Raw genomic sequence first — 24,715 nt, 5'->3', positions numbered from 1 at the left:
CCGTATAGTTGGAATATATAAAATCAGAAATTTTATTTAAAAAAATGATTCCCAATATGGTTGAAAGTTTAGGCATCTACGTGACCAAAACCACCCATAAGTTCAAAGTTAGGTGAGAAACTCAATCGAATTTTTTGTTTTCCTTCTGTTTTTGAATAGAAATTGAAAAGGTCTCAAGTAGTTTTCATTAATACGTACAAAGAAAAAAGGTCTTGAGCAATTTCCAATTAATCTCCGAATACACCTGGTTCAGCGTCAACACTTGTTAGAACGCCTGATCAACCCCTCACCTGGACAATGTTACCTTGTGCACAATTTTTTCTTTCTCTTTTTTTTTTTTTTTTTTTGGGGGGGGGGGGTCAAAGTTACACAAACTTAACATAAGAAAACTCTCACTAAACATGACACGAGTAAGGAAACTGAAACTCACAAATCAGAAGACTATAACACGTGTTACTTGCTAACCCAAAAGCCACACGTGTAAAAGACTTTAAAACTCCTTTGAAATTTGTTTTATTTTGTTGGTAAGTAATTAATCCACCACAACTTTGTAAATGAAAACTTCTTAATTAAAAGGATTATTCTTGCGTTAATTGATAGTATGATGTAGAGGCTTATAAAACCCAAATTGAATACTCGATAAGGAAATGGAGTTTTGACACGTCTATTTGTATCTTGTTACAATATCCGTATATGATTTATTATAAATTTTAAGATAATAACTTATTATAATAATATATATCATTATAGATTCTTAGGGCATGTCCAGTGAACAATACTAATCAAATGACTTGTTAATAATAAATTAATATACTGATGAGATCGAAGAAAAGAAGAGAAGAATCGCTCTTAACAAGAAGCGTTTCTCTAAAAAAATTGACAGCTGTCTTTTTTTATAGTTATAATTAATAAACAATAATAAATATATAAATATGATTAAAGTAATATATATTTTTTAAAGCATGTCTTAAAAATGAGATAAATTGCTTAATATATATTATTTTAATAATTTTAATATAATATAATTATTTATTTAAAAATTAAATTAATTTTTTTAATTATTAACCATAACATCTGTCTAAAAATGTTTTATAGATTCTTAATTGAGAATTGTTTTTCACCTCTCTTCCTATTTTTCTCACCTCTTTTTTTTTAATCGACGGGTGCAGATGGTCTTACGATTACCAAAGGAAACGAAGGAATGGCAATGTTTTCAACACTATTGTAATTAACCTCAAAAATATCTAAGAAATTATGCTTCAAATTTCATCAATAAGGCTATATGTGGATTTGTTAACGACATCCAAAACTCTTAACTATATTTGACCATCTAACTTGAGCTCTTGATTTTGAGATTTAAGTCGGAAGATAATAGTGTACACTAATAAAAATGTTGTGTATTGTTACGGATATATTTATAGATATAACGTATTTTTTGTAGCCAAAAGATTTTTGTTACAGATTTATTACAAAATTAATTAATAACTATTTGGTTATAGCAAATTTTTTCTTCATAGCTAATTGTCACAATTTGCTACAGTTTAGATACTAATTGAAAAGTAGCAAATTGCTACTATTTGATACCTTCTTGTTGTAGCTATTTGTTATACAATGCGTCTAACATATACCTAACAATTATCTTTAAAAAACCACAAAATAGTCCTCGTTAATTTGTGACAGTTAGCTACACAATTAGCTGTCATAAACTTATTACAAATTGGAAAAATATGTCTAATTTAATGTGTATAGTGTTTTAGCTAATAAAATTTTTTTAAAAAAATATAAACAAAAATCTTTATAATTTAAATAAAAATTTATTTTTCAATGTATACAAAAACATTAACTACTCTTCTCTGATCTCTTCAGCTCTCTCTTTTAGGTTCTTGCTCAACGATCACTTCATCATCTTTGTTTGAGGTTTAATGCCTTAGTTCTTCAAGACCTTTTGTAGCTTCTGCAAACAGAGTAAAAAATAGATGTTTAGTATGGTTTGCAGAAGATATCCAATTAGTCCAAGAAAAATAACTCTGTCCACATTGTCACTGCATATACGCATCAAACCGTTTAAGTAGAATATACAAGTTGGGTCTTATAACAAGGTTTATAGTTTACCTGAAAACAACCAACTTGTGGGTTCTCCTTGTGTTCTTCAGATGCTAAGTGGAGTGTTGTGATTTGCCTTGAAGTCGCAAGACAACTGCTCTTTTACAACATCCTCTTTCTTGATATTTTCTTGAAGAACTAACAGATATAGCCACAACAAAAGAGAGCTTTATTAAACAAAATGCAGAAAAGTCAGTTCCACAAGATGAAGATACACAACATGCAACATAATGTAATCACAGAAAAGTGAGTTCCACGAGATAGCCAATGAATTACAAAACAATGACAAGCTCTAAACGATAATTACATCCCAGCTCCAGACTAATAGGCAATACTCAAAGAACAATTCAATAACCACAAATAAAATGCAAATCAAACTGAAAGAAAACAAAATTTACCTCTATCTCAGCTCATTAGCAGATTCTCTTGAACTCAATGTCACGCTGTCGCTGCTACAACAAGAGTCATATACTTGCAGGTCCTTAAAGCATCTCAACTTTGGTCATAGTAACTATAAGTGGGAAAAATAAAAGAGTGGTCAGCATAATGAAATCCAATGTCAGTTAGTTAACTTTGATATTGCTTATGAAGTTAACTGAAACAATCTGACCACAATTCAAGACGAAGAAGTGCACAATAATTTACATTCAACAACCAAAATAAAAAAAAAATAAAGTAAAAGAGAAGAGAAAGAGAGATTTTACTGTTCAATTAAAGATGGAACAAACTTCAAACATTCATTGATTATTCATATACATACAAAGTCACCAACCTTCAAACGTTTCTGACGGATGTGTCAAAGTAACCTAAGATTTTAAGGTGTAATGACTGAACAATGTTTCTACAGCTAAGCTAAGTTAATCTATTGTAACATTCTAAGTAGACAAAAAACGGAAAATAATAAAAGTATCAAAACAGAAACGAAAATTGAGAAATCCAAATTAGAAGAACTTAAAGAGCTATAAGCAGAAACATGTAGAGTTTTTGGGAATAGTTATAAGCAAATCAATGAGCTTCACAAGCAAACTGGTAATGGATGAACAATTCCTCACCGAAAAACATAGATCTAAACACAAATCAGAGTCAGTCAAATAGCCACATCTTTAACTTCATCTCTCAACCCTTGACCTTCAAACCCCAATAAATAAATAAAAACTCAGGTCTGTATAGGAATTGAATCAAAGAAAAAGAGAGACAAATACTTCGATTCAAGCTCTCTTGAAGACAATAGATTCATTAAAGCTTACTTACACGTTTAAAGGAGCCATAAATCAAGAGACCCAGCGACCATCGCCAATCACTAAGCAAGACACTAAGTCCAGCCAAATCCTCCGCCGAAAACAAGCCAAAAAGTCATGCTCTCCACCACGATTACCCACAGATCTGATCGTTAGCGTCTTTTGATACACAAAGAACCTCGTACGGATCTCGTCGATTCGCCGGAGTTGACGAACCTTCAACTTTCTTAGCACTCCTTCTCTCTCTTAACCTCCGCCGCTGACCACAAATGTCTCCGAATTTTCAACGGGGATTAGCAGATCCACAACGTGTATTCTCAGGTGAACTGAATCGAGGAATTGAACGTCGGAGAGAAACAATGAAGAAAATTAAAGAAGAACCAGAAACAAGGATCTAATTAAAGAAGACAAATAAGAAAGATTGGGGAAGAGGATCGAGAAAAGCTAAACAATATGAAACAAAGGAGAGAAATTAGGTTTTCCTTTTCTAGTCGTGTTGTTTTTAGTACGGTTCTTACCAAATTGGTACTTGTTCTAGGCTATCTGTTTATGGACGACCTCAGTCGTGCCGAAGTTTTCCCATGAGCAGATTGTATCCATTGGGCAAATATGGGTTCGTCCTTCTTCTTGTTGCTGGATATATCGTTCGTACACATCTTCTCTTGTTATTTTAGTAATTATTAACTACAATTTGTGATGACTTATGTTGTGTGCACCAGAGATAATTAAGATACTTTTGTGTCACAAAGTTTGAAGCAATTTTGTTACAATTAGCATTTTGTTACTATTCGTTATTATATATCTATATTTAGTGACATATTAGCCTACAAATTAAATTAACTAATACTTTGTCACTAATTTGTAACCTTCTATAGATATAGTGTTTGCTATTACTTTTTCCGTAACAATATGAACATGTTTACACAAGCGTTTTGTGTGTTCAGAGACACGCAACTATTTTTAAAAATTAATGCACAAATTTAAGTATTTACCAAAAAAAACAAAAGAGTTTTGCATGTAAAAAGACATATTAAAGATTCTCATTTAACCATTTTTTATACATTAAACGTGCACAACACAATAAAAGCCACACATGAAACTAGTAAACAAGAACATACAAATAAAACAGAGATATTTTTTTCAACAAATGCCATTACTCTTCAAGCTTTGTAATATGTAAGATAGACGCTGAAATGTAGAATGGTATCATGACCATCAGTGACATGTTGGTCTTCCTGGTTGTGCAGAGTCTCCACGACAGCGTATCCTTTAGCATGCTCGAATCTCCCAGTCCCACCCACAACAGCGATATGGGAGGCATGAGAGGCAGTTCGGTGAACCCCGAAGAAGCTGATGGCATCATCAAGGGTGTCATGATGATCATGCTCTTCGTGGAGCAACACGGTTAAGGAAAGGGTCTGGCTAGTTCCGTCCAAAGAGGTAGCCAGGTAAAACCCTTGGGCTCTGCCAATGATGGCAGAGCCTAGCTCATGGCCCTTGGTGAGCTCATCGTCAACCACGGTAATAGTGCCAAACATGAGCTGTTGGAGGGCAGCTGCGGGAGGGAGCTGACCCGTGGTTACAAAGGGAAGGTTGTTGGAGTTAAGTGCTCCTTGGGAGTTACCGTTACTGTTTTGGATGACGGTGTTGGCTTGAGAGCCACTAAGTCCTGTGAGGAGTGGAGCTGTGTTTGGGTTGATTAAATTGTTGATGTTGTTTGCGTTCACAAGCGGCACTGCGTTATCTACTGGGAAAATGTTGTTGCTGGATTTAGAAAACGGTATTCCATTCACCTCTGTTTGTGCTACTATCCCCGTAACCACACGTGCTGACGGGTGTGACCCGCCTAGCACGTCATGCATAAAGAACTCGAGGATTGGCTCGTGTCCTCCCGTGACAGGTCCTGGGAGAGGAATTGGTATTGGAGGTTGTGTTGTTGTTGTTGTTGTTGTTGGAGTTGTTGTTACGGCTGGTGAACTATCATCCTCCTCTTCCGGTACCGGGGGGATTTGGGTGCCGGGGACTAGTTGTGGCTGAGTTTGAACCTCATCGAGAAGTCTAGCGGATTGGACACTTGAAGCTATCAAGAGGAAGAGAAAAATTGTTAGGCTAAGAGCTTTGGCCATTGTTCTCTCTTATGCGTTGGTTTTAGGTTTTGTGTTTATTTTCTGAGGTCTAATGGTTTTGTTTATATAGGAAGCTTGGAGGATGATAGAGTGGAGTTGTTGTTGTTTTTGTCGTTGCTTTCTTATACTCTAGTTGAGTTATGGATTTAACTAAACCTCTATAGTTTTGATTTGCTACTTACTCCTCTTTTTCCTCTGGCCTTGTTGATTTCTTTGACTATTTTGGTCTTAACACTTTTTGAAACGTAACGTTTTAAACGATTATATGATTTACCAGTCACATAATTATCCTAATCACGATTTGTAGTTGACTTATTTGGGATTCACAAAGTTAATAAAAGAATTAAAAGTAGTCATTCTATCATATTTTTTGATGAAAATTAATTGGAAAACAATCTGATTAATAGACCATTGTTCATTATTTGGGCTTTTGGGCCAATATTGTGAAATTACATCCAGAATATTAGGCCCATGATAAAATCTCCACCGAGCAGGAACCACCACCACTCCCCTCGTCGAGCTTGGAGCTATGGCGGTAATTCATAATTAGCTGAGCTCTAGGGTTTATTAATTCCCATCTTTACCAGAATCTGCCAAATCCAAAGTTGTAAACAGTCTAGGAGTTCACCTGAACTCGGAAGCAAAGCCATTCTGAAGTCGTTACAGTTTCCTCGCTTCTGCTAAGCCCTAGCAGGTTCGTGGTGGTTGTATTGTATTTGTAGGGGTTGGTCGTTAGAGAGAGATGTATCTGTACAGCCTTACACTGCAGCAGGCGACGGGAATCACCTGCGCAATCAACGGGAACTTCTCCGGTGGGAAGACGCAGGAGATTGCGGTAGCTCGTGGCAAGATTCTCGATCTTCTCCGCCCAGACGAGAACGGTAAGATCCAAACGATACACTCTGTGGAAGTATTCGGTGCAATTAGATCCTTAGCCCAGTTTAGGTTGACCGGTGCGCAGAAGGATTATCTAGTGGTTGGGTCAGATTCGGGTAGGATAGTGATACTTGAGTACAACAAGGAGAAGAATGTGTTCGATAAAGTTCATCAGGAGACCTTTGGCAAGTCGGGTTGCAGAAGAATTGTGCCTGGCCAGTACCTGGCTGTTGATCCCAAAGGAAGAGCTGTTATGATTGGAGCTTGTGAGAAGCAGAAACTGGTTTATGTTTTGAACAGAGATACTACTGCTAGGTTAACCATTTCTTCTCCTTTGGAAGCTCACAAGTCTCATACTATTTGCTATTCTGTCTGCGGTGTGGACTGTGGCTTCGATAACCCCATTTTTGCAGCCATTGAGCTTGATTACTCCGAGGCAGATCAGGATCCTACTGGCCAAGCCGCTAGTGAGGCTCAGAAGCATTTGACTTTCTATGAGCTTGATTTGGGGCTCAACCATGTCTCTAGAAAGTGGTCTGAACCAGTTGACAATGGTGCCAATATGCTTGTTACTGTTCCTGGAGGAGCTGATGGGCCGAGTGGTGTTTTGGTTTGCGCCGAGAATTTTGTTATTTACAAGAATCAGGGTCATCCTGAGGTGAGAGCCTTGATACCTAGACGAGCTGATTTGCCTGCTGAACGAGGAGTTTTGGTTGTTTCTGCAGCCGTGCACAAGCAGAAGACAATGTTCTTCTTTTTAATTCAGACCGAGTATGGTGACATTTTTAAGGTTACTCTGGATCACAATGGAGATAATGTCTCCGAGTTGAAGATAAAATATTTCGACACCATTCCGGTCGCTGCTTCGATTTGTGTTCTGAAGCTGGGGTTTCTTTTCTCTGCTTCGGAATTTGGAAACCATGGTTTGTATCAGTTTCAGGCCATAGGGGAGGAACCTGATGTAGAGTCTTCATCCTCTAATCTGATGGAGATTGAAGATGGTTTTCAGCCCGTCTTTTTTCAACCTAGACGACTTAAGAACCTTGTTAGTATTGACCAAGTCGGGAGTCTGATGCCACTCATGGACATGAAAGTCCTAAATCTTTTTGAAGAAGAAACCCCTCAGATCTTTTCACTTTGTGGGAGAGGTCCACGCTCCACTCTAAGGATACTGAGACCTGGTTTGGCCATCACTGAGATGGCTGTCTCTCAGCTTCCAGGTCAGCCAAGTGCTGTGTGGACGGTGAAAAAGAATGTGAGCGATGAGTTTGATGCATATATCGTCGTCTCTTTTACCAATGCTACTCTTGTTCTTTCGATTGGTGAAACAGTTGAAGAAGTTAACGACAGTGGGTTTCTTGATACTACCCCGTCCCTGGCTGTTTCCCTGATCGGCGATGATTCTCTCATGCAAGTCCATCCCAATGGTATCCGCCACATAAGGGAAGATGGACGTATTAACGAATGGAGAACTCCTGGCAAGAGGTCAATTGTTAAAGTTGGGTATAATCGGCTTCAAGTGGTCATTGCATTGAGTGGGGGAGAGCTTATCTACTTTGAGGCAGATATGACGGGTCAGCTGATGGAGGTGGAGAAACATGAGATGTCTGGTGATGTGGCTTGCCTGGACATTGCGCCTGTTCCTGAAGGAAGACAAAGGTCTCGCTTTCTTGCGGTGGGATCCTATGATAATACTGTGCGCATTCTATCTTTGGATCCTGACGACTGTCTGCAGATTCTCAGCGTGCAAAGTGTCTCTTCAGCTCCGGAGTCTCTGCTATTCCTCGAAGTTCAGGCATCGATTGGTGGAGATGATGGTGCTGATCACCCGGCAAATCTCTTCCTTAATTCTGGTCTGCAGAATGGTGTTCTATTCAGAACGGTGGTGGATATGGTGACTGGTCAGCTTTCGGATTCTCGATCCCGCTTCTTGGGACTGAAGCCTCCCAAGTTATTCTCCATTTCTGTGAGAGGTCGGTCTGCAATGCTGTGTTTGTCTAGCCGACCTTGGCTTGGTTATATTCATCGGGGACACTTCCACTTGACGCCTCTGTCTTACGAGACTTTGGAATTTGCTGCCCCTTTTTCATCTGATCAGTGCGCTGAAGGTGTAGTCTCTGTCGCTGGAGATGCTCTGAGAATTTTTATGATCGATCGTCTTGGTGAAACGTTCAACGAAACAGTGGTCCCTCTGAGGTACACGCCTAGAAAATTTGTTGTCCAACCCAAGCGGAAGTTGTTGGTTATTATCGAGAGTGACCAGGGAGCATTCACCGCAGAAGAGCGTGAAGCTGCAAGAAAGGAGTGCTTCGAGGCTGGTGGAGTGGGAGAAAATGGCAATGCAGATCAGATGGAGAATGGTGCGGATGATGAAGATAAGGAGGACCCGCTTTCAGATGAGCAGTATGGTTATCCAAAAGCAGTTTCTGAAAAGTGGGTTTCTTGCATCAGAGTTCTTGATCCTAAGACAGCTACGACAACTTGCCTCCTGGAACTTCAGGACAACGAAGCTGCATACAGTGTCTGTACGGTGAATTTCCATGATAAAGAGTATGGCACTTTGTTGGCTGTTGGTACGGTCAAAGGGATGCAGTTCTGGCCCAAAAAGAATCTAGTGGCTGGGTTCATACATATTTATAGGTTTGTGGAGGATGGGAAATCTCTTGAGCTTCTTCATAAGACGCAAGTAGAAGGTGTTCCTCTTGCTCTGTGCCAGTTCCAAGGAAGACTGCTGGCAGGGATCGGACCTGTCCTCAGATTGTATGATTTGGGGAAAAAGAGACTGCTTAGGAAATGTGAAAACAAGCTCTTTCCAAACACCATTATCTCTATCCAAACTTACCGTGATCGTATATACGTTGGTGACATTCAGGAGGTGAGTGCTAGATCCTATTTATATGTTTACTTATTATTGTTGTTGTGCGCTTCTTATTGGTAAATAAATATCTCATCTGACCTATCAATTTTTTGTTTTGTTTTTGCAGTCTTTCCATTACTGCAAGTACAGGCGCGATGAGAATCAGCTATACATATTTGCAGATGACTGCGTCCCGAGGTGGCTGACAGCATCGCACCATGTGGATTTCGATACCATGGCAGGGGCAGATAAGTTTGGGAATGTGTATTTTGTGAGGTTGCCGCAGGATGTGTCGGAGGAGATAGAAGAAGACCCGACAGGCGGGAAGATCAAGTGGGAGCAAGGAAAGCTGAATGGAGCACCGAACAAAGTGGACGAGATAGTACAGTTCCATGTTGGGGACGTTGTGACGTGCTTGCAGAAAGCTTCGATGATCCCAGGTGGATCGGAATCCATAATGTATGGAACAGTGATGGGTGGCATAGGGGCATTACATGCATTCACATCCCGTGATGATGTCGATTTCTTCTCTCATCTAGAGATGCACATGAGGCAGGAGTATCCTCCTCTCTGCGGGAGAGACCACATGGCTTACAGATCTGCATATTTTCCGGTCAAGGTATGAACCAATAATAATAACCCATTGCTTTTTTTTCTTTTCTCTCCAAATAAAGTCTTGTTTTTGAATTGACACTTTTTTGCATCTTTTATGTTTAACAGGACGTGATAGATGGAGATCTCTGTGAGCAGTTCCCGACACTTCCAATGGACTTGCAGAGGAAAATAGCAGACGAGTTGGATAGAACACCTGCGGAGATTCTGAAGAAGCTCGAAGACGCTAGGAATAAAATCATTTGATAAAAAAACATAAAAGAGGAGTCATTGTTTTGTTGAAGAAGACAAAGTAGAGTAGAGAAAGAGGTTATAATAGTTTTTTGTAAACTGTCTTCAATAGTTTGTAAAACAAAAACTCTTGTGAGAACTGATGAGTGTGAAGTCCAAATTTACTTTTGAATTCTTCAATTTGGATCTCGTATATTTTAGTTGTTATACTTAATGTTGATACTTGTAGTAGTTGTGTGATGGCATGTGGGGTGCTAAATGTCAATAGACTCCCCAAGGTCTCTAAGCCAATACGTAGGCATTCCCATTCATAAATTATGGATAAGTGATCATAAATTTCACCTATTACTATCTGAATTATACTCCTTTTGTTTCATATTTTCACCTATAAGCTCGAAGGCGCTAGGAATAAGATCATTTAAAACACACAAAAGAGGAGTCATTGTTTTGTAAAACATAAACTCTTGTGAAAACTGATGAGTGTGAAGTCCAAATTTACATTTGATTCTACAAATTTGGATCGCATATATTTTAGTTGCTATCCTTAATTTTGATCCATGTAGTTGTGCGATGGCATATTGATGCTAAATGTTAATTAATAAGGTCAATGTGGACCTCTTTCAATGTCCACATCAGCTTCTTAAAAACCCCTACATTGTGCCACATCAGGTTACTATTTTACAAATTCTAAATCTCTAACAATTATGCCATGTCATCAACCTCAAACGACGATAATTAGGTTTGTAATGATTTTCGTAACGCTGCTTCCTCTACATGTCGCTATAGATTCTTCACGTTTTCAGTTTCATTTCGTCAAAAAATTCAACTCTAATCTCTTTTAAAACTACCAGAAATGGAGTCCACAAACAACCAAATGTTACAAAGGACAAGCCAATCGAGCGACGCGACGAAGCAGGCGTACAAAACCGTGAAACGCCAAGAGATCACAAGTGGCGGGTTTTCTATGCGTAGGCCTATGGGCTGAATCAATTTGGATGTCATTCCAAATCAACTATTACTAGATTCAGCAAACTTCAAAAGCTTCGCTATGTGGTCTCAACCTTGGGCTCACAGAGTTTTTAAACATATGCAGAATCACATGTTTGAATTCAGTTTGTCACGGTTCTAGGCTTAAATATCATATATAAGCACAGTCCTGATTATCACGGTTCTATGATTATTTGTTTTCTTCATAGACTAAAATCGATTTGATGTTGCAGGCATTACATTGTGCATTTAGCTTTTTGGAACAATCAGATCAAAAGGAGCATTCGTTTTCAGCTTTTCAAATTTTAGTAGAGACAGGTATCATCTACGCACTCCTCTGTTCTGTTGCATATGGTAGTAACAATGTGATTCATGATAATGTCTTCAGTAGGCTTTTTATAATAGTGTGTGATTTGATATCTTAAATGCCTCTTTTGTGTTTTAATGATGGTTCAATATCTCATTTTCCCTAAAAACAAAATGAATGCCCTTTCTCTGTATATTTTTGGTTGATGGTGTGTGCACAGATTGTTCAGATTTCCTTACCAATCTTGTCTATCTATGTTTACAGATGACGTTTTCTCAAGTGATCTCATTGCAAGACTGTAAGCACTTGAATCCACCGAATTAACCATGACTGAGCTTATAAATGAATTCTCCATACATTTATGTCTTTCGTAAATCCAGATTTGTGGAGACCATGACACCTGCAATGTCAGGATATGCATGCCGTTGGGAGTCGTATATGATCCAACTCTACAAATTCTTCACTTAAGATACACACGTACGTCTAACTTCTTCTCTTTTCCTGTATTTTACCTTTTGAGACGGAAGACAAAAATGTATGGTTCATGGTTGGGGATTCGAACTCACAAAATGTGCTGAGGTAAAATTAAAGGAATAGAAAAGAAAATTAAATACATGATTAGAGTTAAGCATCAATAAGGCCAACCTCTATCCTCACAAACTCTTCGCCAGTGTAATAGTTGTTTTAAGCTATCAATATGCAACTTTTGCCTGACTATATTATAACCTCTTTCTCTACTCTACTTTGTCTTCTTCAACAAAACAATGACTCCTCTTTTATGTTTTTTTATCAAATGATTTTATTCCTAGCGTCTTCGAGCTTCTTCAGAATCTCCGCAGGTGTTCTATCCAACTCGTCTGCTATTTTCCTCTGCAAGTCCATTGGAAGTGTCGGGAACTGCTCACAGAGATCTCCATCTATCACGTCCTGTTAAACATAAAAGATGCAAAAAAGTGTCAATTCAAAAACAAGACTTTATTTGGAGAGAAAAGAAAAAAAAGCAATGGGTTATTATTATTGGTTCATACCTTGACCGGAAAATATGCAGATCTGTAAGCCATGTGGTCTCTCCCGCAGAGAGGAGGATACTCCTGCCTCATGTGCATCTCTAGATGAGAGAAGAAATCGACATCATCACGGGATGTGAATGCATGTAATGCCCCTATGCCACCCATCACTGTTCCATACATTATGGATTCCGATCCACCTGGGATCATCGAAGCTTTCTGCAAGCACGTCACAACGTCCCCAACATGGAACTGTACTATCTCGTCCACTTTGTTCGGTGCTCCATTCAGCTTTCCTTGCTCCCACTTGATCTTCCCGCCTGTCGGGTCTTCTTCTATCTCCTCCGACACATCCTGCGGCAACCTCACAAAATACACATTCCCAAACTTATCTGCCCCTGCCATGGTATCGAAATCCACATGGTGCGATGCTGTCAGCCACCTCGGGACGCAGTCATCTGCAAATATGTATAGCTGATTCTCATCGCGCCTGTACTTGCAGTAATGGAAAGACTGCAAAAACAAAACAAAAAATTGATAGGTCAGATGAGATATTTATTTACCAATAAGAAGCGCACAACAACAATAATAAGTAAACATATAAATAGGATCTAGCACTCACCTCCTGAATGTCACCAACGTATATACGATCACGGTAAGTTTGGATAGAGATAATGGTGTTTGGAAAGAGCTTGTTTTCACATTTCCTAAGCAGTCTCTTTTTCCCCAAATCATACAATCTGAGGACAGGTCCGATCCCTGCCAGCAGTCTTCCTTGGAACTGGCACAGAGCAAGAGGAACACCTTCTACTTGCGTCTTATGAAGAAGCTCAAGAGATTTCCCATCCTCCACAAACCTATAAATATGTATGAACCCAGCCACTAGATTCTTTTTGGGCCAGAACTGCATCCCTTTGACCGTACCAACAGCCAACAAAGTGCCATACTCTTTATCATGGAAATTCACCGTACAGACACTGTATGCAGCTTCGTTGTCCTGAAGTTCCAGGAGGCAAGTTGTCGTAGCTGTCTTAGGATCAAGAACTCTGATGCAAGAAACCCACTTTTCAGAAACTGCTTTTGGATAACCATACTGCTCATCTGAAAGCGGGTCCTCCTTATCTTCATCATCCGCACCATTCTCCATCTGATCTGCATTGCCATTTTCTCCCACTCCACCAGCCTCGAAGCACTCCTTTCTTGCAGCTTCACGCTCTTCTGCGGTGAATGCTCCCTGGTCACTCTCGATAATAACCAACAACTTCCGCTTGGGTTGGACAACAAATTTTCTAGGCGTGTACCTCAGAGGGACCACTGTTTCGTTGAACGTTTCACCAAGACGATCGATCATAAAAATTCTCAGAGCATCTCCAGCGACAGAGACTACACCTTCAGCGCACTGATCAGATGAAAAAGGGGCAGCAAATTCCAAAGTCTCGTAAGACAGAGGCGTCAAGTGGAAGTGTCCCCGATGAATATAACCAAGCCAAGGTCGGCTAGACAAACACAGCATTGCAGACCGACCTCTCACAGAAATGGAGAATAACTTGGGAGGCTTCAGTCCCAAGAAGCGGGATCGAGAATCCGAAAGCTGACCAGTCACCATATCCACCACCGTTCTGAATAGAACACCATTCTGCAGACCAGAATTAAGGAAGAGATTTGCCGGGTGATCAGCACCATCATCTCCACCAATCGATGCCTGAACTTCGAGGAATAGCAGAGACTCCGGAGCTGAAGAGACACTTTGCACGCTGAGAATCTGCAGACAGTCGTCAGGATCCAAAGATAGAATGCGCACAGTATTATCATAGGATCCCACCGCAAGAAAGCGAGACCTTTGTCTTCCTTCAGGAACAGGCGCAATGTCCAGGCAAGCCACATCACCAGACATCTCATGTTTCTCCACCTCCATCAGCTGACCCGTCATATCTGCCTCAAAGTAGATAAGCTCTCCCCCACTCAATGCAATGACCACTTGAAGCCGATTATACCCAACTTTAACAATTGACCTCTTGCCAGGAGTTCTCCATTCGTTAATACGTCCATCTTCCCTTATGTGGCGGATACCATTGGGATGGACTTGCATGAGAGAATCATCGCCGATCAGGGAAACAGCCAGGGACGGGGTAGTATCAAGAAACCCACTGTCGTTAACTTCTTCAACTGTTTCACCAATCGAAAGAACAAGAGTAGCATTGGTAAAAGAGACGACGATATATGCATCAAACTCATCGCTCACATTCTTTTTCACCGTCCACACAGCACTTGGCTGACCTGGAAGCTGAGAGACAGCCATCTCAGTGATGGCCAAACCAGGTCTCAGTATCCTTAGAGTGGAGCGTGGACCTCTCCCACAAAGTGAAAAGATCTGAGGGGTTTCTTCTTCAAAAAGATTTAGGACTTTCATGTCCATGAGTGGCATCAGACTCCCGACTTGGTCAATACTAACAAGGTTCTTAAGTCGTCTAGGTTGAAAAAAGACGGGCTGAAAACCATCTTCAATCTCCATCAGATTAGAGGATGAAGACTCTACATCAGGTTCCTCCCCTATGGCCTGAAACTGATACAAACCATGGTTTCCAAATTCCGAAGCAGAGAAAAGAAACCCCAGCTTCAGAACACAAATCGAAGCAGCGACCGGAATGGTGTCGAAATATTTTATCTTCAACTCGGAGACATTATCTCCATTGTGATCCAGAGTAACCTTAAAAATGTCACCATACTCGGTCTGAATTAAAAAGAAGAACATTGTCTTCTGCTTGTGCACGGCTGCAGAAACAACCAAAACTCCTCGTTCAGCAGGCAAATCAGCTCGTCTAGGTATCAAGGCTCTCACCTCAGGATGACCCTGATTCTTGTAAATAACAAAATTCTCGGCGCAAACCAAAACACCACTCGGCCCATCAGCTCCTCCAGGAACAGTAACAAGCATATTGGCACCATTGTCAACTGGTTCAGACCACTTTCTAGAGACATGGTTGAGCCCCAAATCAAGCTCATAGAAAGTCAAATGCTTCTGAGCCTCACTAGCGGCTTGGCCAGTAGGATCCTGATCTGCCTCGGAGTAATCAAGCTCAATGGCTGCAAAAATGGGGTTATCGAAGCCACAGTCCACACCGCAGACAGAATAGCAAATAGTATGAGACTTGTGAGCTTCCAAAGGAGAAGAAATGGTTAACCTAGCAGTAGTATCTCTGTTCAAAACATAAACCAGTTTCTGCTTCTCACAAGCTCCAATCATAACAGCTCTTCCTTTGGGATCAACAGCCAGGTACTGGCCAGGCACAATTCTTCTGCAACCCGACTTGCCAAAGGTCTCCTGATGAACTTTATCGAACACATTCTTCTCCTTGTTGTACTCAAGTATCACTATCCTACCCGAATCTGACCCAACCACTAGATAATCCTTCTGCGCACCGGTCAACCTAAACTGGGCTAAGGATCTAATTGCACCGAATACTTCCACAGAGTGTATCGTTTGGATCTTACCGTTCTCGTCTGGGCGGAGAAGATCGAGAATCTTGCCACGAGCTACCGCAATCTCCTGCGTCTTCCCACCGGAGAAGTTCCCGTTGATTGCGCAGGTGATTCCCGTCGCCTGCTGCAGTGTAAGGCTGTACAGATACATCTCTCTCTAACGACCACCACGAACCTGCTAGGGTTTTAGACTTCAACTTAGGATTTTCGCTGGCCTTTCGAGTTTATGCGAACTCCTATCGCATTATCAACTTTAGATTTGGTAAGATTATGATGAAGAAGGAGATGAATAAACCCTAAATATTACCGCCATAGCTCGAAGCTCGGAGAGAGGTGTTCTAACCGCAAAGATCCTATCATGGGCCTGTTTTCTGAAACCAAACCGGCCCAATATGTATAGTAAGCTCATATAGTATTTACTAAAAAAAAATCAAACTCAAGGGGTAATACAAATCAAGAATTTATATTAAGTACTTTGGATGCTTGTGTTTAGTTAAACTAGTAGTATTTAAGGATCGATTACTAGGTAAATTTGCTTTTTTTGATTAATATGATTGATTTATTTTTAAACCTAAGCAACTCTTAAGATATTGCTAATAACTTTTGATGGAGATGACCTTACTGTATCTACATGATTTTAAATAGACAAATACAAAAACAACCCAAAAGGTTAGAAAACAAAATCTTACTTATTTGATAAAATAATCTAATCTCTTAAGCTATGATCCAATCTTTTTTCTATTCAAACCTTAAAAAAATTAATGAAGTTGTACACTAGGAGAAAATAACAAGACGTGGTTGTAGTTGTAATCTAGACCGAGTCTGAGTTAATCAGATTTGAGATTTTGCTTCATCATTATTAGCCTTGACATTAAGTGTAGTGATTCTTGTCAGCATCCATTGGACAATGTCATTGAACACAATTGCTGAATTCTCTGGAGGCTCCCCGAAAAGAAGGCTATGCCACATTTCTGGATACAACTTCAAGGTCTTGTCATTAGATGAAGACACCTCGTAAAGCAATTTGCTCACTCCTTTATCCGTCACTTTGTCATCTTCTCCATGCAAAACTATGAACGGCATTGTCACCTATTCTCACATGCACATATCCCCCAAATTAACATTTTACATTTTAAGATGTTAGTTTTTTTTATTTTTTATTTTTTATTTTTTTTTTTTTTTTGTGACTGTTTGGGTTTGTTTTAAACATTTGCGTAATATGTATATTAATATTAGTATATTTTTTTACCAAAAAATGTATATATTAGAATATTACCTCGTTCAACCGATTCTCTAGATCGAGACTGACTCTATAAAGCTCGCTCATTGTCTTCATACGAGGTCTCCCTTGGTAGCAATTTGGATTCGCTCTTATCTGTATGTTTAAAGGGTCATGACTCATGAGTGTGATAGCGATTCTCGTCCGAAGATTTTTCAACGTTTATAATTTATTGGTTACCAAAAAAACAAAATCGTATCTTATAGATGATGTCGAAAAAAGAAAGTAAGAGTACCTCTTGTCTCTTTTCAGGCAGTTTAAACGCGTTATTGATGATATCGGGTCCCGGAACTATCGATTTCCATGATGGGATCAGATTCGTAACCATATTAATCATAGATATAACCATTCTTGATGGTTTCATCTCCTCAGCAATCTGACTCTCATCAAATTAGTAATTATACATAATTCTTCTGTGAGATGAAATGGAATGATTTACGTGAGTATGTATGTTCACCTTACACATGGGAACAATAAGGATTCCTCCATCCCATAACTCGGGTTTCTTGCGGTGCAACAGAAGAACAACAGCTCCTCCCATCGACTCTCCCATTATAAACTTCTTCTTCTTTGTGTTATCTCCCATCTCTGCCTCACACAACAACCAAAATCATAGTCCTACACGGTTTAGTATCGCGGATAACTAGTGCATTTGCATGGGACAATGGTTTAGTTCTAACTTCTTTTTGCATTTGTAAAATTAAATCAGGATCAAAATTTTGCTTAAGATTTATTTACTACATAAGAATATTTATATACTAAAGATTTGCAATGACACTTCATAAATTTGAGTTCGCATTTACATTTAGCGTATACTTTAAAATGAAACCATTTTAACTTTTCTAAGAAGACCTTTTGTTTGCAAAAATAAACTGTAAAATGTTACACATTCTTCTCATGTACAAATGTAAACGCAGAAAAATGCTTTTGAAACAGTCTAGCTGGTAACGTTATGATAAATTCAACAATGAACAATGTCTAATGAGGACAAGAAAGAAGAGATGGACCAGATATTTTGGAGAAATGTGAAGAGACATCATCGATGAGAAGATCAAAGTTATCAATGTAGACAGAGAGGCCGCCAGATCTTCCATGTCCTTCATATTCAATTCCATACACACCAAAACCTTCTTTTGCAAAATTAGATGCAATATCTGCAAGCAAGAATAATTCACATTTAATCCACCTCTTTGTTCCTCATTCTCCAATGGATGCATATAAATTATCTAAAATAGATACCTTTAAAGGTAGTGCTGCAATCAATTGCATAGCCATGGCAAAAAAAAATGAGAGCTCTTGGTTCTTGATTCACTGGAAACCATTTGCATGTTAAGAGTTGCATCCCCCGTGAATTCTCGATGAATTCCTGAATCGTTTAACTTATCAGACTTGTTCATTTGATGAATAATTAAAACATAGAGTATTGAAATTTACCTCGCTATATCCGACTTGGCCATCAACATGAGCCTGTACATTACAAAAGTCAAGTCAAATATACATAAATTTTTAAGCCAGATAATTAAGAAGAACAAAACTAACCATGTTTGATCCCAGAAAATGTAATGTGAGAGTACCAATCAAAACATAACAGAGAATATATGGCTTAGGTTGTTGTTTCTTGTGGAAGAAGAAATGTTTGAAAAGGGTTGAATCAGACAATAGTGATGTCCTTCTTCTTCGCTCGCAAGACCTATTACTAAAATTTTAGGAGTGGCCTAAATTTAGCAATTTCATAACACCAAAAGTAAAGCACTAATGGCGGAATGAGTTTTTTTTTTCTCTTTTTCCCTTAACGTCATTTAGTGAAGTTGTAACTTAATAATTATAAATGATGCCCAATTAAATCCATACTAACAAGAAGTTGGTTACTTTTCCTTCTCATCATATTCTAGTTTCTCACTTAGATTTAGGTTGATTTCATGTTCAGTGTTCTGTGAAGTCGTCGTAACCTGCTCTCTGACATTTCCATTCAATCCTAGACGAAGAACTAAGTCCGGTCGTGAGCTTAGATAAGAAAGCAAGTTATCGATTGTTTTATAACGTTTTAAAAATCAAATGCAATTTTGATGCAGCGCATCCTTGTTCGTGGGCTTGTGTCGTTGCTTCCGTGGGCCTGAAGCAACCGACATTCGGGTGTTGAGTCTTTATCTTATTTCTTGTTTTCATTTGGTTTTGTTTGGATATTAACATATCCTAGAGTCAGGGGATTTGGTTTTATCTTGTTGTTGAGTCAAGGTTATTTAACACCTGGTCGAGTCTTTGTTTGAGTCAGTTTTTGAACGAAATAAAAGAAAAGCCAAAAAGAGGCAATCTAAATTGCCCAAATCGCTTGTGTCAAGCCAGAGAGGAGGACTCTCATTGTTCTGTTCTTGAGATCTTTGTTCCCTTGATCTCATCTCGTTCTTGTTACCCTGTTCTGCTTTCGCCTCTACATTAAATTTGCAGTTGGTAAACGCATATAACAACACCAAACGCAAATATTGAATGGTAAGTCAAATAAATATCACATTTCATGTTTTGTTTTCCAAATATATGACAACTTAAAACATATATTCAAAAATATCTCAAACAAATTTTGGTTTGCCAAAGGTTCTCTAAATGTTAGTATGAGGTCATAACTGATTTAGTAACTCTTTATGAACTTTGACTATCCACAATATTTTGGGATCTAGGCATCTAGCATTTGGACTAAATGAAATTTCGACGTGCAATTCATACCATAATATAGTACACATGTAGGTTCTGATAAAACCTCACAACGTCAAATTTTTTTATTTTTGGATAAAGAAACAACATCAAATTTTGTAGTCTAGCTAGATTGAGTAACTACTTTTCATTTATGGTCATCTCAGCGGTGGTATATAGTAAAATTTTCGTGAGTTTTTTTTCTAAATCTCATAAATTTTGTTTTGTTTTGTTTATTTCTTCTTTTTAAGTGAGGAGATTCATTAAAGGTTTACATGTTTTCCATCCGAGTCAAACTCAAGTAATTAACTACGCGATATTATTCTTAAATACGGATTTATATTGGATCACGCAGAGTAGATTTGGGTAATCATCTTGATGAGTATTAGAGAAGCAATATTTTCTTATTTATTATTCTTGCGAAGTTACATTTTCAAACATTTGTATAGTTTACTTTTTATTTGATCCTTCAAAATTACGTTAAATCGACAAAACAAAAAAAAATTTGGATCAGCCTTTTACTTATTTTAAAATTGGAGGCGTTAAATTATAATTTAGAACTCAAATCTACTATACAAAGCGAGGATTGGAAAATTTCTGACATTTTGTTATGAACCTTACGATACGCACCATTCATTATTCGACTCTTTTGTCAAAACCTCCAATGCACATAGACGTTGCACGGTGAATATATAAACAGATCAGACTACACGTGTAAGTAAATAAACACAGAAACATCACATATATGAACAATAAATTGATGACCTTTATTTCATTTGAATGATATCATAACAGAGAACGATCTACGAAACTCTGTCATGACTTGCACGGTTTACATGATATCATAACTGTGTACATAGAAAAGTTACAACATTCTTATACTAATGATACAAACTAAGCGTTTTAGTCACAACACTTATTTATGCAAACCATCATTCATATGCTTTAACTCAGACTCTGACCTTTGGTTTTTGACAGAAGCGCTCTCGTTTAACCAGCTTATGATATCAGCAAACACAATCGTCAAATTCTCCGGAGATTCTCCGTATAAAAGCCCATGCCACATGTTCGGGTATAGCTTAAAAGTCTTGTCCGAACTTGAAGCCACCTCGTATAGTAGTTTGCTTACGTTTTGGTCTGTCACTTTATCATCTTCACCGTGAAGGACAATAAATGGCATCGATACCTGTTTTTTAATTCAATTATATTTTTAAAATGTTGATCCATAAATTTTGTTGAACAAATAATATCAAATCTTGGACATAACAGAGGAGGTCGATAAAAAGATGAGAAACCTGATGAAGATTCTTTTCAAGATCCAAGCTAACCATTAGGAGTTGGTGAGCGGTTTTCAAGCGAGGTCGGCCCTTGTAGCAATACTCGTTTTCTCTTACCTTTGAAATAAATATTCACTCTTAAGTAATGAAAACGTCTAGCTAAAATTATTACTACTACTACTATATGATATGTTACCTGTTTTCTTATGTGGGATTCTTTAAATGCCACGTCAATAATATCGTTGCTAGGAACTATCTTCCAAGTTGGAATAAACCGAGTTAGCTTTGTGAGAAATGAGACCACCATAGGATGTGGCTTTATGTCTTCTGCCAACTGTATGAAAAAAACTCAATCTTAAAGTTTAAAAGTCAACACTTAATAGTAAGGATATAATATGCAAAGGGCTAATTACTTAAAAAAAAAACGAAGATCACGCTGATCGGATCAATGCATACCTTACACATGGGAGCGACTAAAACGGCACCGTCCCAAAAATCGGGCTTCTTTCTGGCTAACAGTAACACGACTGCTCCTCCCATTGATTCACCCATGAGAAACCTCTTCTTCCCCTTATTCTCTTCCCTCTCTACATTCATCATTTCCAAGATATATTAGTTCAACATTTTCAGATGGAGAATAAAAAGTAGAAGAATAATTTTAGGTCTTTATGATTAATTTTCCTAGAATTTTAACTAGGTCTAAAAACTTTAGCTATGCTAAACATATCTTTTGCGGTATTTAAGTTTTAAAAATATTTGGAAGTAAAACATTCAATTGATTTATGGAATATATTGTAATGAATAGTTACCGCAAATTGAAGAGTAATGAGAAGAGACGTCAAGAACAAGATCATCAAACTTTTTGACGTAACCATTTAATCCCCCGGATTTACCATGCCCTTCATAGTCCATACCGTAGACCGCGAATCCCACATTGGCCAACCTCATTGCAGTGCCTGATTAATATGTACTGATTATAATTATTAGTTTTGCTATGAATATATATTGACGATTAATCATCATATAATAATACGGAACTGCTCATGGTGATGCTTGATTCCATGGCGTAGCCATGACAGAGAAAGATTAAAGCCTTTGGTTCTTGTTGCTCCTCTGGTTTCCATGAACACGTGAAAAGTTGTATCCCTCGTGAGTTCAACACATAATCCTAACAAACGAAACCCCATTTCAATATCAGTTTAAAACCATATAATTTCACAACGATCGAATCTTGATTTCTTACACAGAGAGCAAAAGCTTGCATGAATCATGATAAAAGAGCTAATTCATAATCACAAAAGAGAGAAAGATTAAGACATATATACCTCTTTGTACGTAACCATGATGTCTGTTTTGTTATAACTTATAAGAAAGGAAAACTGGATTTCGTTTCAATATATATAGAAGAAGAGGGTCACGTCACGTACGAGACAAAGAGATTTATTGACCCAAAAAAACAAAAATTAGAAAGAGGAGAGAAGAAGAAGAAGAAGAGTCAAATCAGATTTGAGATTTTAACGAGAGCCGCTTAATGCGTTGCATACGGGACCAGCTTACTAAAATATTTATTTTACGTCTGCTTTAACTAACTTTACTTTAGAGATTTCATTGACCTCCTCAAATTACTTACATTCGAATTATGTAATAATGCAAAGACACCAAGGTCGATGTTGAATCAATCGTACAAAATTTTCAAGTCGATGTAAGCACTAATTGCAACGTACTATATAATATAGTGACGATATTAAAATCTGTTTAATTACAACCCCTGTATTAATTACCGTGGCTAATCTCAAAATCTCAATACGTCCGAAAAAAATAAAACTACTAAAGCTCACGGCCCATTTAAATTAGGATATTAAGGCCCATTATCACTCTTCATCTTCTTCGATTTAGGGTTTCTGGTCTCACTGCACCACAAGAGACTGTGAGTCTGAGAGAGAGAGGTCGAAGACGCCATGGGTAAGACTCAAGAATCAATTCCACCATTTTACTTTTGCATTTTTCTATCTTTTTATTTCTTAGATTTGTCTCCTGAGATATTTTTCTTAATGTGTTATGTGAAATGGATTGTGAACAGCGAGAATCAAGGTTCATGAGTTGAGGGAGAAATCAAAATCGGATCTTTCTGCTCAATTGAAAGATCTCAAGGCGGAACTTGCTCTTCTCCGTGTCGCTAAGGTCACTGGTGGTGCTCCTAACAAACTCTCTAAGATGTAACTGTTCTCTTCTCTCACCCCCTCCTCTCTTTTAGAAACGAATTGTTGCAATTTGTAGCTTTCTTTGACAATGTTGCATTTTGGATGATGTGGATTTCACTTAAGTTTCTTGAAACTGGAATCACTAGCCTCTTTCTGTGTATGATCCTAGCTTTGTGTGAAAAAGTAGATTGTGTGGTTCATAATCGTTAAGCTGCATTTCTATTAAATTGTTTATGGTGCCTATGTTTACATGATTAGGCGTTTGATACATTCATGTGTATGCATAGTACCTAGCTTACGGAATTATGGGTTTTTAGTCGTTAGGTATAGCTTCTATGTTTAGTGTATCCAGAATCTTTAGCATCTAAAACAAGATTCCTTTGCTGATTGTGTTCTCAGACGCGGAACTTGGTATTTAGAACAATGGAGGCTTAGATTAATGAATCTTTGGCTTTTGTCAAATGTGTTGTAGTTTTTGGGATTTGTAGCTATCTTGTCTCTCAGTTCCCTCATATGGGTAAAGAAAGATAGTTATGTTATATATTTGAATCTCTGAACAAGCAAGAACCTTGTTGGTTTAGAATTCGTAGCCATCTTGCTAAAGCCTCAAATCTCAAGTTATTATGGATCTGAATGGGGTCCTTTTTTTGGGTGGTGGTTTCAGCAAAGTGGTGAGGAAGTCAATTGCGCAAGTGTTGACTGTGGCCTCACAGAAACAAAAGTCTGCTCTTAGAGAAGCATACAAGAACAAGAAGTTGTTGCCACTCGATCTCCGTCCCAAGAAGACTAGAGCCATCAGAAGGAGACTAACTAAGCACCAGGTATTTGATCCGATGGATTTTCCTATTATAATTCAGTGACATGCTTTTTTTTTTTTATCCATACTTAATGACTTACTTATTCCCTGCATCTGATAGGCATCGCTGAAGACAGAACGAGAGAAGAAGCAAGAAATGTACTTTCCAATTAGAAAGTATGCCATCAAGGTTTAATATCTTTGTCTTGTCTGATATATCTGAATTATCTTTGAATTAGGATTTGATTCTTCAAACATATCATTGTATGATTCCTCACATTTCGAATATGATACAAACCTTATTTGACTTTTGAGAATTACCTCGTTGGATGATCTGTATTTGGTTTGGGAATTTAGTTTTTTATTTTATTTTATTTAACGATGTAAGCTTATATGAGAGAACTTTTAAAGAACACATGAGCGATAGAGAGTAATCTTAACAATAAAATCTGCTTAAACATTAGGTTATACAAACAAAAGTCAACTTCAGTATCCCTAAACCTGTAAATATATACGATGAGTGTACTTTGCGCCGTATAAAGTTTTAAATAATCTGAGCCAGCATAATCATACATCACTGACGATACCCTCTCTGTTTCGTCATCCTGAAAACCAAACAAATTCTTGGAGATCTTTGACCACTGGAATGAGTT

The 24,715-nt window shown here is 38.1% G+C and overlaps 7 protein-coding genes and 2 long non-coding RNA genes across 12 annotated transcripts; 3 read left to right on the top strand and 6 right to left on the bottom strand.

Moving 5' to 3' along the window:
• Positions 1–1,697: 1,697 nt before the first annotated feature.
• Positions 1,698–3,952, bottom strand: LOC104781400 (uncharacterized). Of its 3 annotated transcripts, XR_766905.3 has the most exons (5): positions 3,355–3,851; positions 3,156–3,231; positions 2,502–2,614; positions 2,113–2,241; positions 1,698–1,954 (listed from the first exon to the last, which is right to left on the bottom strand). It is a non-coding gene; the product is annotated as an uncharacterized LOC104781400 (long non-coding RNA). The 3 variants fall into 3 exon arrangements; XR_766904.3 differs by lacking the exon at positions 3,156–3,231 and having other exon boundaries at positions 3,355–3,952; XR_015597495.1 differs by lacking the exon at positions 3,156–3,231 and having other exon boundaries at positions 2,113–2,270; positions 3,355–3,827.
• Positions 3,953–4,350: 398 nt separating this feature from the next.
• LOC104781399 (dirigent protein 24) lies at positions 4,351–5,498 on the bottom strand. The gene has a single exon (XM_010506068.2). It carries the CDS (start codon positions 5,465–5,467, stop codon positions 4,502–4,504), a length of 966 nt encoding a protein of 321 aa, XP_010504370.2. The 5' UTR covers positions 5,468–5,498; the 3' UTR covers positions 4,351–4,501.
• Positions 5,499–5,899: 401 nt separating this feature from the next.
• LOC104781398 (spliceosome-associated protein 130 A) lies at positions 5,900–10,223 on the top strand. Its single transcript, XM_010506067.3, has 3 exons — positions 5,900–9,218; positions 9,328–9,819; positions 9,921–10,223. Exons 1-3 carry the CDS (start codon positions 6,210–6,212, stop codon positions 10,056–10,058), a joined length of 3,639 nt encoding a protein of 1,212 aa, XP_010504369.1. The 5' UTR covers positions 5,900–6,209; the 3' UTR covers positions 10,059–10,223.
• A 398-nt stretch (positions 10,224–10,621) lies between these two features.
• Positions 10,622–16,201, bottom strand: LOC104781397 (spliceosome-associated protein 130 A). Of its 2 annotated transcripts, XR_015597073.1 has the most exons (4): positions 12,967–16,190; positions 12,366–12,857; positions 12,053–12,264; positions 10,622–10,658 (listed from the first exon to the last, which is right to left on the bottom strand). XR_015597073.1 is itself a non-coding variant. In XM_010506064.3 (3 exons), the coding sequence occupies exons 1-3, from the start codon at positions 15,973–15,975 to the stop codon at positions 12,127–12,129; spliced, it is 3,639 nt and encodes a 1,212-aa protein (XP_010504366.1). In that variant the 5' UTR covers positions 15,976–16,201; the 3' UTR covers positions 11,900–12,126. The 2 variants fall into 2 exon arrangements, 1 of the variants encoding a protein (XP_010504366.1); XM_010506064.3 differs by lacking the exon at positions 10,622–10,658 and having other exon boundaries at positions 11,900–12,264; positions 12,967–16,201.
• Positions 11,223–11,849, top strand: LOC147946138 (uncharacterized). The gene is made up of 3 exons (XR_015597074.1): positions 11,223–11,348; positions 11,602–11,635; positions 11,718–11,849. It is a non-coding gene; the product is annotated as an uncharacterized LOC147946138 (long non-coding RNA).
• Positions 16,202–16,456: 255 nt separating the features above from the next.
• Positions 16,457–17,491, bottom strand: LOC104781396 (caffeoylshikimate esterase-like). The gene is made up of 3 exons (XM_087510634.1): positions 17,339–17,491; positions 17,101–17,199; positions 16,457–16,913 (listed from the first exon to the last, which is right to left on the bottom strand). Exons 1-3 carry the CDS (start codon positions 17,465–17,467, stop codon positions 16,656–16,658), a joined length of 486 nt encoding a protein of 161 aa, XP_087366760.1. The 5' UTR covers positions 17,468–17,491; the 3' UTR covers positions 16,457–16,655.
• A 480-nt stretch (positions 17,492–17,971) lies between these two features.
• LOC147946137 (caffeoylshikimate esterase-like) lies at positions 17,972–18,754 on the bottom strand. The gene is made up of 4 exons (XM_087510635.1): positions 18,643–18,754; positions 18,538–18,570; positions 18,343–18,469; positions 17,972–18,257 (listed from the first exon to the last, which is right to left on the bottom strand). Exons 1-4 carry the CDS (start codon positions 18,643–18,645, stop codon positions 18,082–18,084), a joined length of 339 nt encoding a protein of 112 aa, XP_087366761.1. The 5' UTR covers positions 18,646–18,754; the 3' UTR covers positions 17,972–18,081.
• Positions 18,755–20,534: 1,780 nt separating this feature from the next.
• On the bottom strand, positions 20,535–22,603 carry LOC104781395 (caffeoylshikimate esterase-like). Its single transcript, XM_010506062.2, has 7 exons — positions 22,391–22,603; positions 22,104–22,233; positions 21,875–22,021; positions 21,522–21,652; positions 21,262–21,399; positions 21,084–21,182; positions 20,535–20,974 (listed from the first exon to the last, which is right to left on the bottom strand). Exons 1-7 carry the CDS (start codon positions 22,406–22,408, stop codon positions 20,705–20,707), a joined length of 933 nt encoding a protein of 310 aa, XP_010504364.1. The 5' UTR covers positions 22,409–22,603; the 3' UTR covers positions 20,535–20,704.
• A 294-nt stretch (positions 22,604–22,897) lies between these two features.
• Positions 22,898–24,436, top strand: LOC104781394 (large ribosomal subunit protein uL29z). The gene is made up of 4 exons (XM_010506061.2): positions 22,898–23,027; positions 23,146–23,281; positions 23,931–24,087; positions 24,184–24,436. The coding sequence occupies exons 1-4, from the start codon at positions 23,024–23,026 to the stop codon at positions 24,256–24,258; spliced, it is 372 nt and encodes a 123-aa protein (XP_010504363.1). The 5' UTR covers positions 22,898–23,023; the 3' UTR covers positions 24,259–24,436.
• The last annotated feature ends 279 nt before the right edge of the window (positions 24,437–24,715 follow it).

The sequence above is a fragment of the Camelina sativa genome, chromosome 4 (assembly GCF_030686135.1).
Source record: "Camelina sativa cultivar CO46 ecotype springtype chromosome 4, ASM3068613v1".
In the NCBI taxonomy this organism is placed as follows: Eukaryota; Viridiplantae; Streptophyta; class Magnoliopsida; order Brassicales; family Brassicaceae; genus Camelina; species Camelina sativa.
Note: the sequence above shows the minus strand (reverse complement) of the source record. Positions and strands in the feature narration are given on the sequence as shown.

Bases quoted from the DNA above. Each gene is read 5' to 3' on its own strand.
- LOC104781398 (XM_010506067.3), top strand. From the start codon at position 6,210: ATGTATCTGTACAGCCTTACACTGCAGCAGGCGACGGGAATCACCTGC. The intron at 9,219-9,327 runs GTGAGTGCTAGA...TTGTTTTTGCAG, and splicing joins ACGTTGGTGACATTCAGGAG to TCTTTCCATTACTGCAAGTA. The intron at 9,820-9,920 runs GTATGAACCAAT...TATGTTTAACAG, and splicing joins CTGCATATTTTCCGGTCAAG to GACGTGATAGATGGAGATCT.
- LOC104781395 (XM_010506062.2), bottom strand. The intron at 22,022-22,103 runs GTTCCGTATTAT...CATATTAATCAG, and splicing joins ATCAAGCATCACCATGAGCA to GCACTGCAATGAGGTTGGCC. The intron at 21,183-21,261 runs GTAACATATCAT...TTTATTTCAAAG, and splicing joins AATCCCACATAAGAAAACAG to GTAAGAGAAAACGAGTATTG.
- LOC147946137 (XM_087510635.1), bottom strand. The intron at 18,470-18,537 runs GTAAATTTCAAT...TAAACGATTCAG, and splicing joins GCCAAGTCGGATATAGCGAG to GAATTCATCGAGAATTCACG. The intron at 18,258-18,342 runs GTATCTATTTTA...TCTTGCTTGCAG, and splicing joins TTGCAGCACTACCTTTAAAG to ATATTGCATCTAATTTTGCA.
- LOC104781399 (XM_010506068.2), bottom strand. From the start codon at position 5,467: ATGGCCAAAGCTCTTAGCCTAACAATTTTTCTCTTCCTCTTGATAGCT.
- LOC104781396 (XM_087510634.1), bottom strand. From the start codon at position 17,467: ATGAAACCATCAAGAATGGTTATATCTATGATTAATATGGTTACGAAT. The intron at 17,200-17,338 runs GTACTCTTACTT...TTAAACATACAG, and splicing joins TGCCTGAAAAGAGACAAGAG to ATAAGAGCGAATCCAAATTG. The intron at 16,914-17,100 runs GTAATATTCTAA...ATGTGAGAATAG, and splicing joins TAGAGAATCGGTTGAACGAG to GTGACAATGCCGTTCATAGT.
- LOC104781397 (XM_010506064.3), bottom strand. From the start codon at position 15,975: ATGTATCTGTACAGCCTTACACTGCAGCAGGCGACGGGAATCACCTGC. The intron at 12,858-12,966 runs GTGAGTGCTAGA...TTGTTTTTGCAG, and splicing joins ACGTTGGTGACATTCAGGAG to TCTTTCCATTACTGCAAGTA. The intron at 12,265-12,365 runs GTATGAACCAAT...TATGTTTAACAG, and splicing joins CTGCATATTTTCCGGTCAAG to GACGTGATAGATGGAGATCT.
- LOC104781394 (XM_010506061.2), top strand. The intron at 23,282-23,930 runs GTAACTGTTCTC...TGGTGGTTTCAG, and splicing joins CCTAACAAACTCTCTAAGAT to CAAAGTGGTGAGGAAGTCAA. The intron at 24,088-24,183 runs GTATTTGATCCG...TGCATCTGATAG, and splicing joins GGAGACTAACTAAGCACCAG to GCATCGCTGAAGACAGAACG.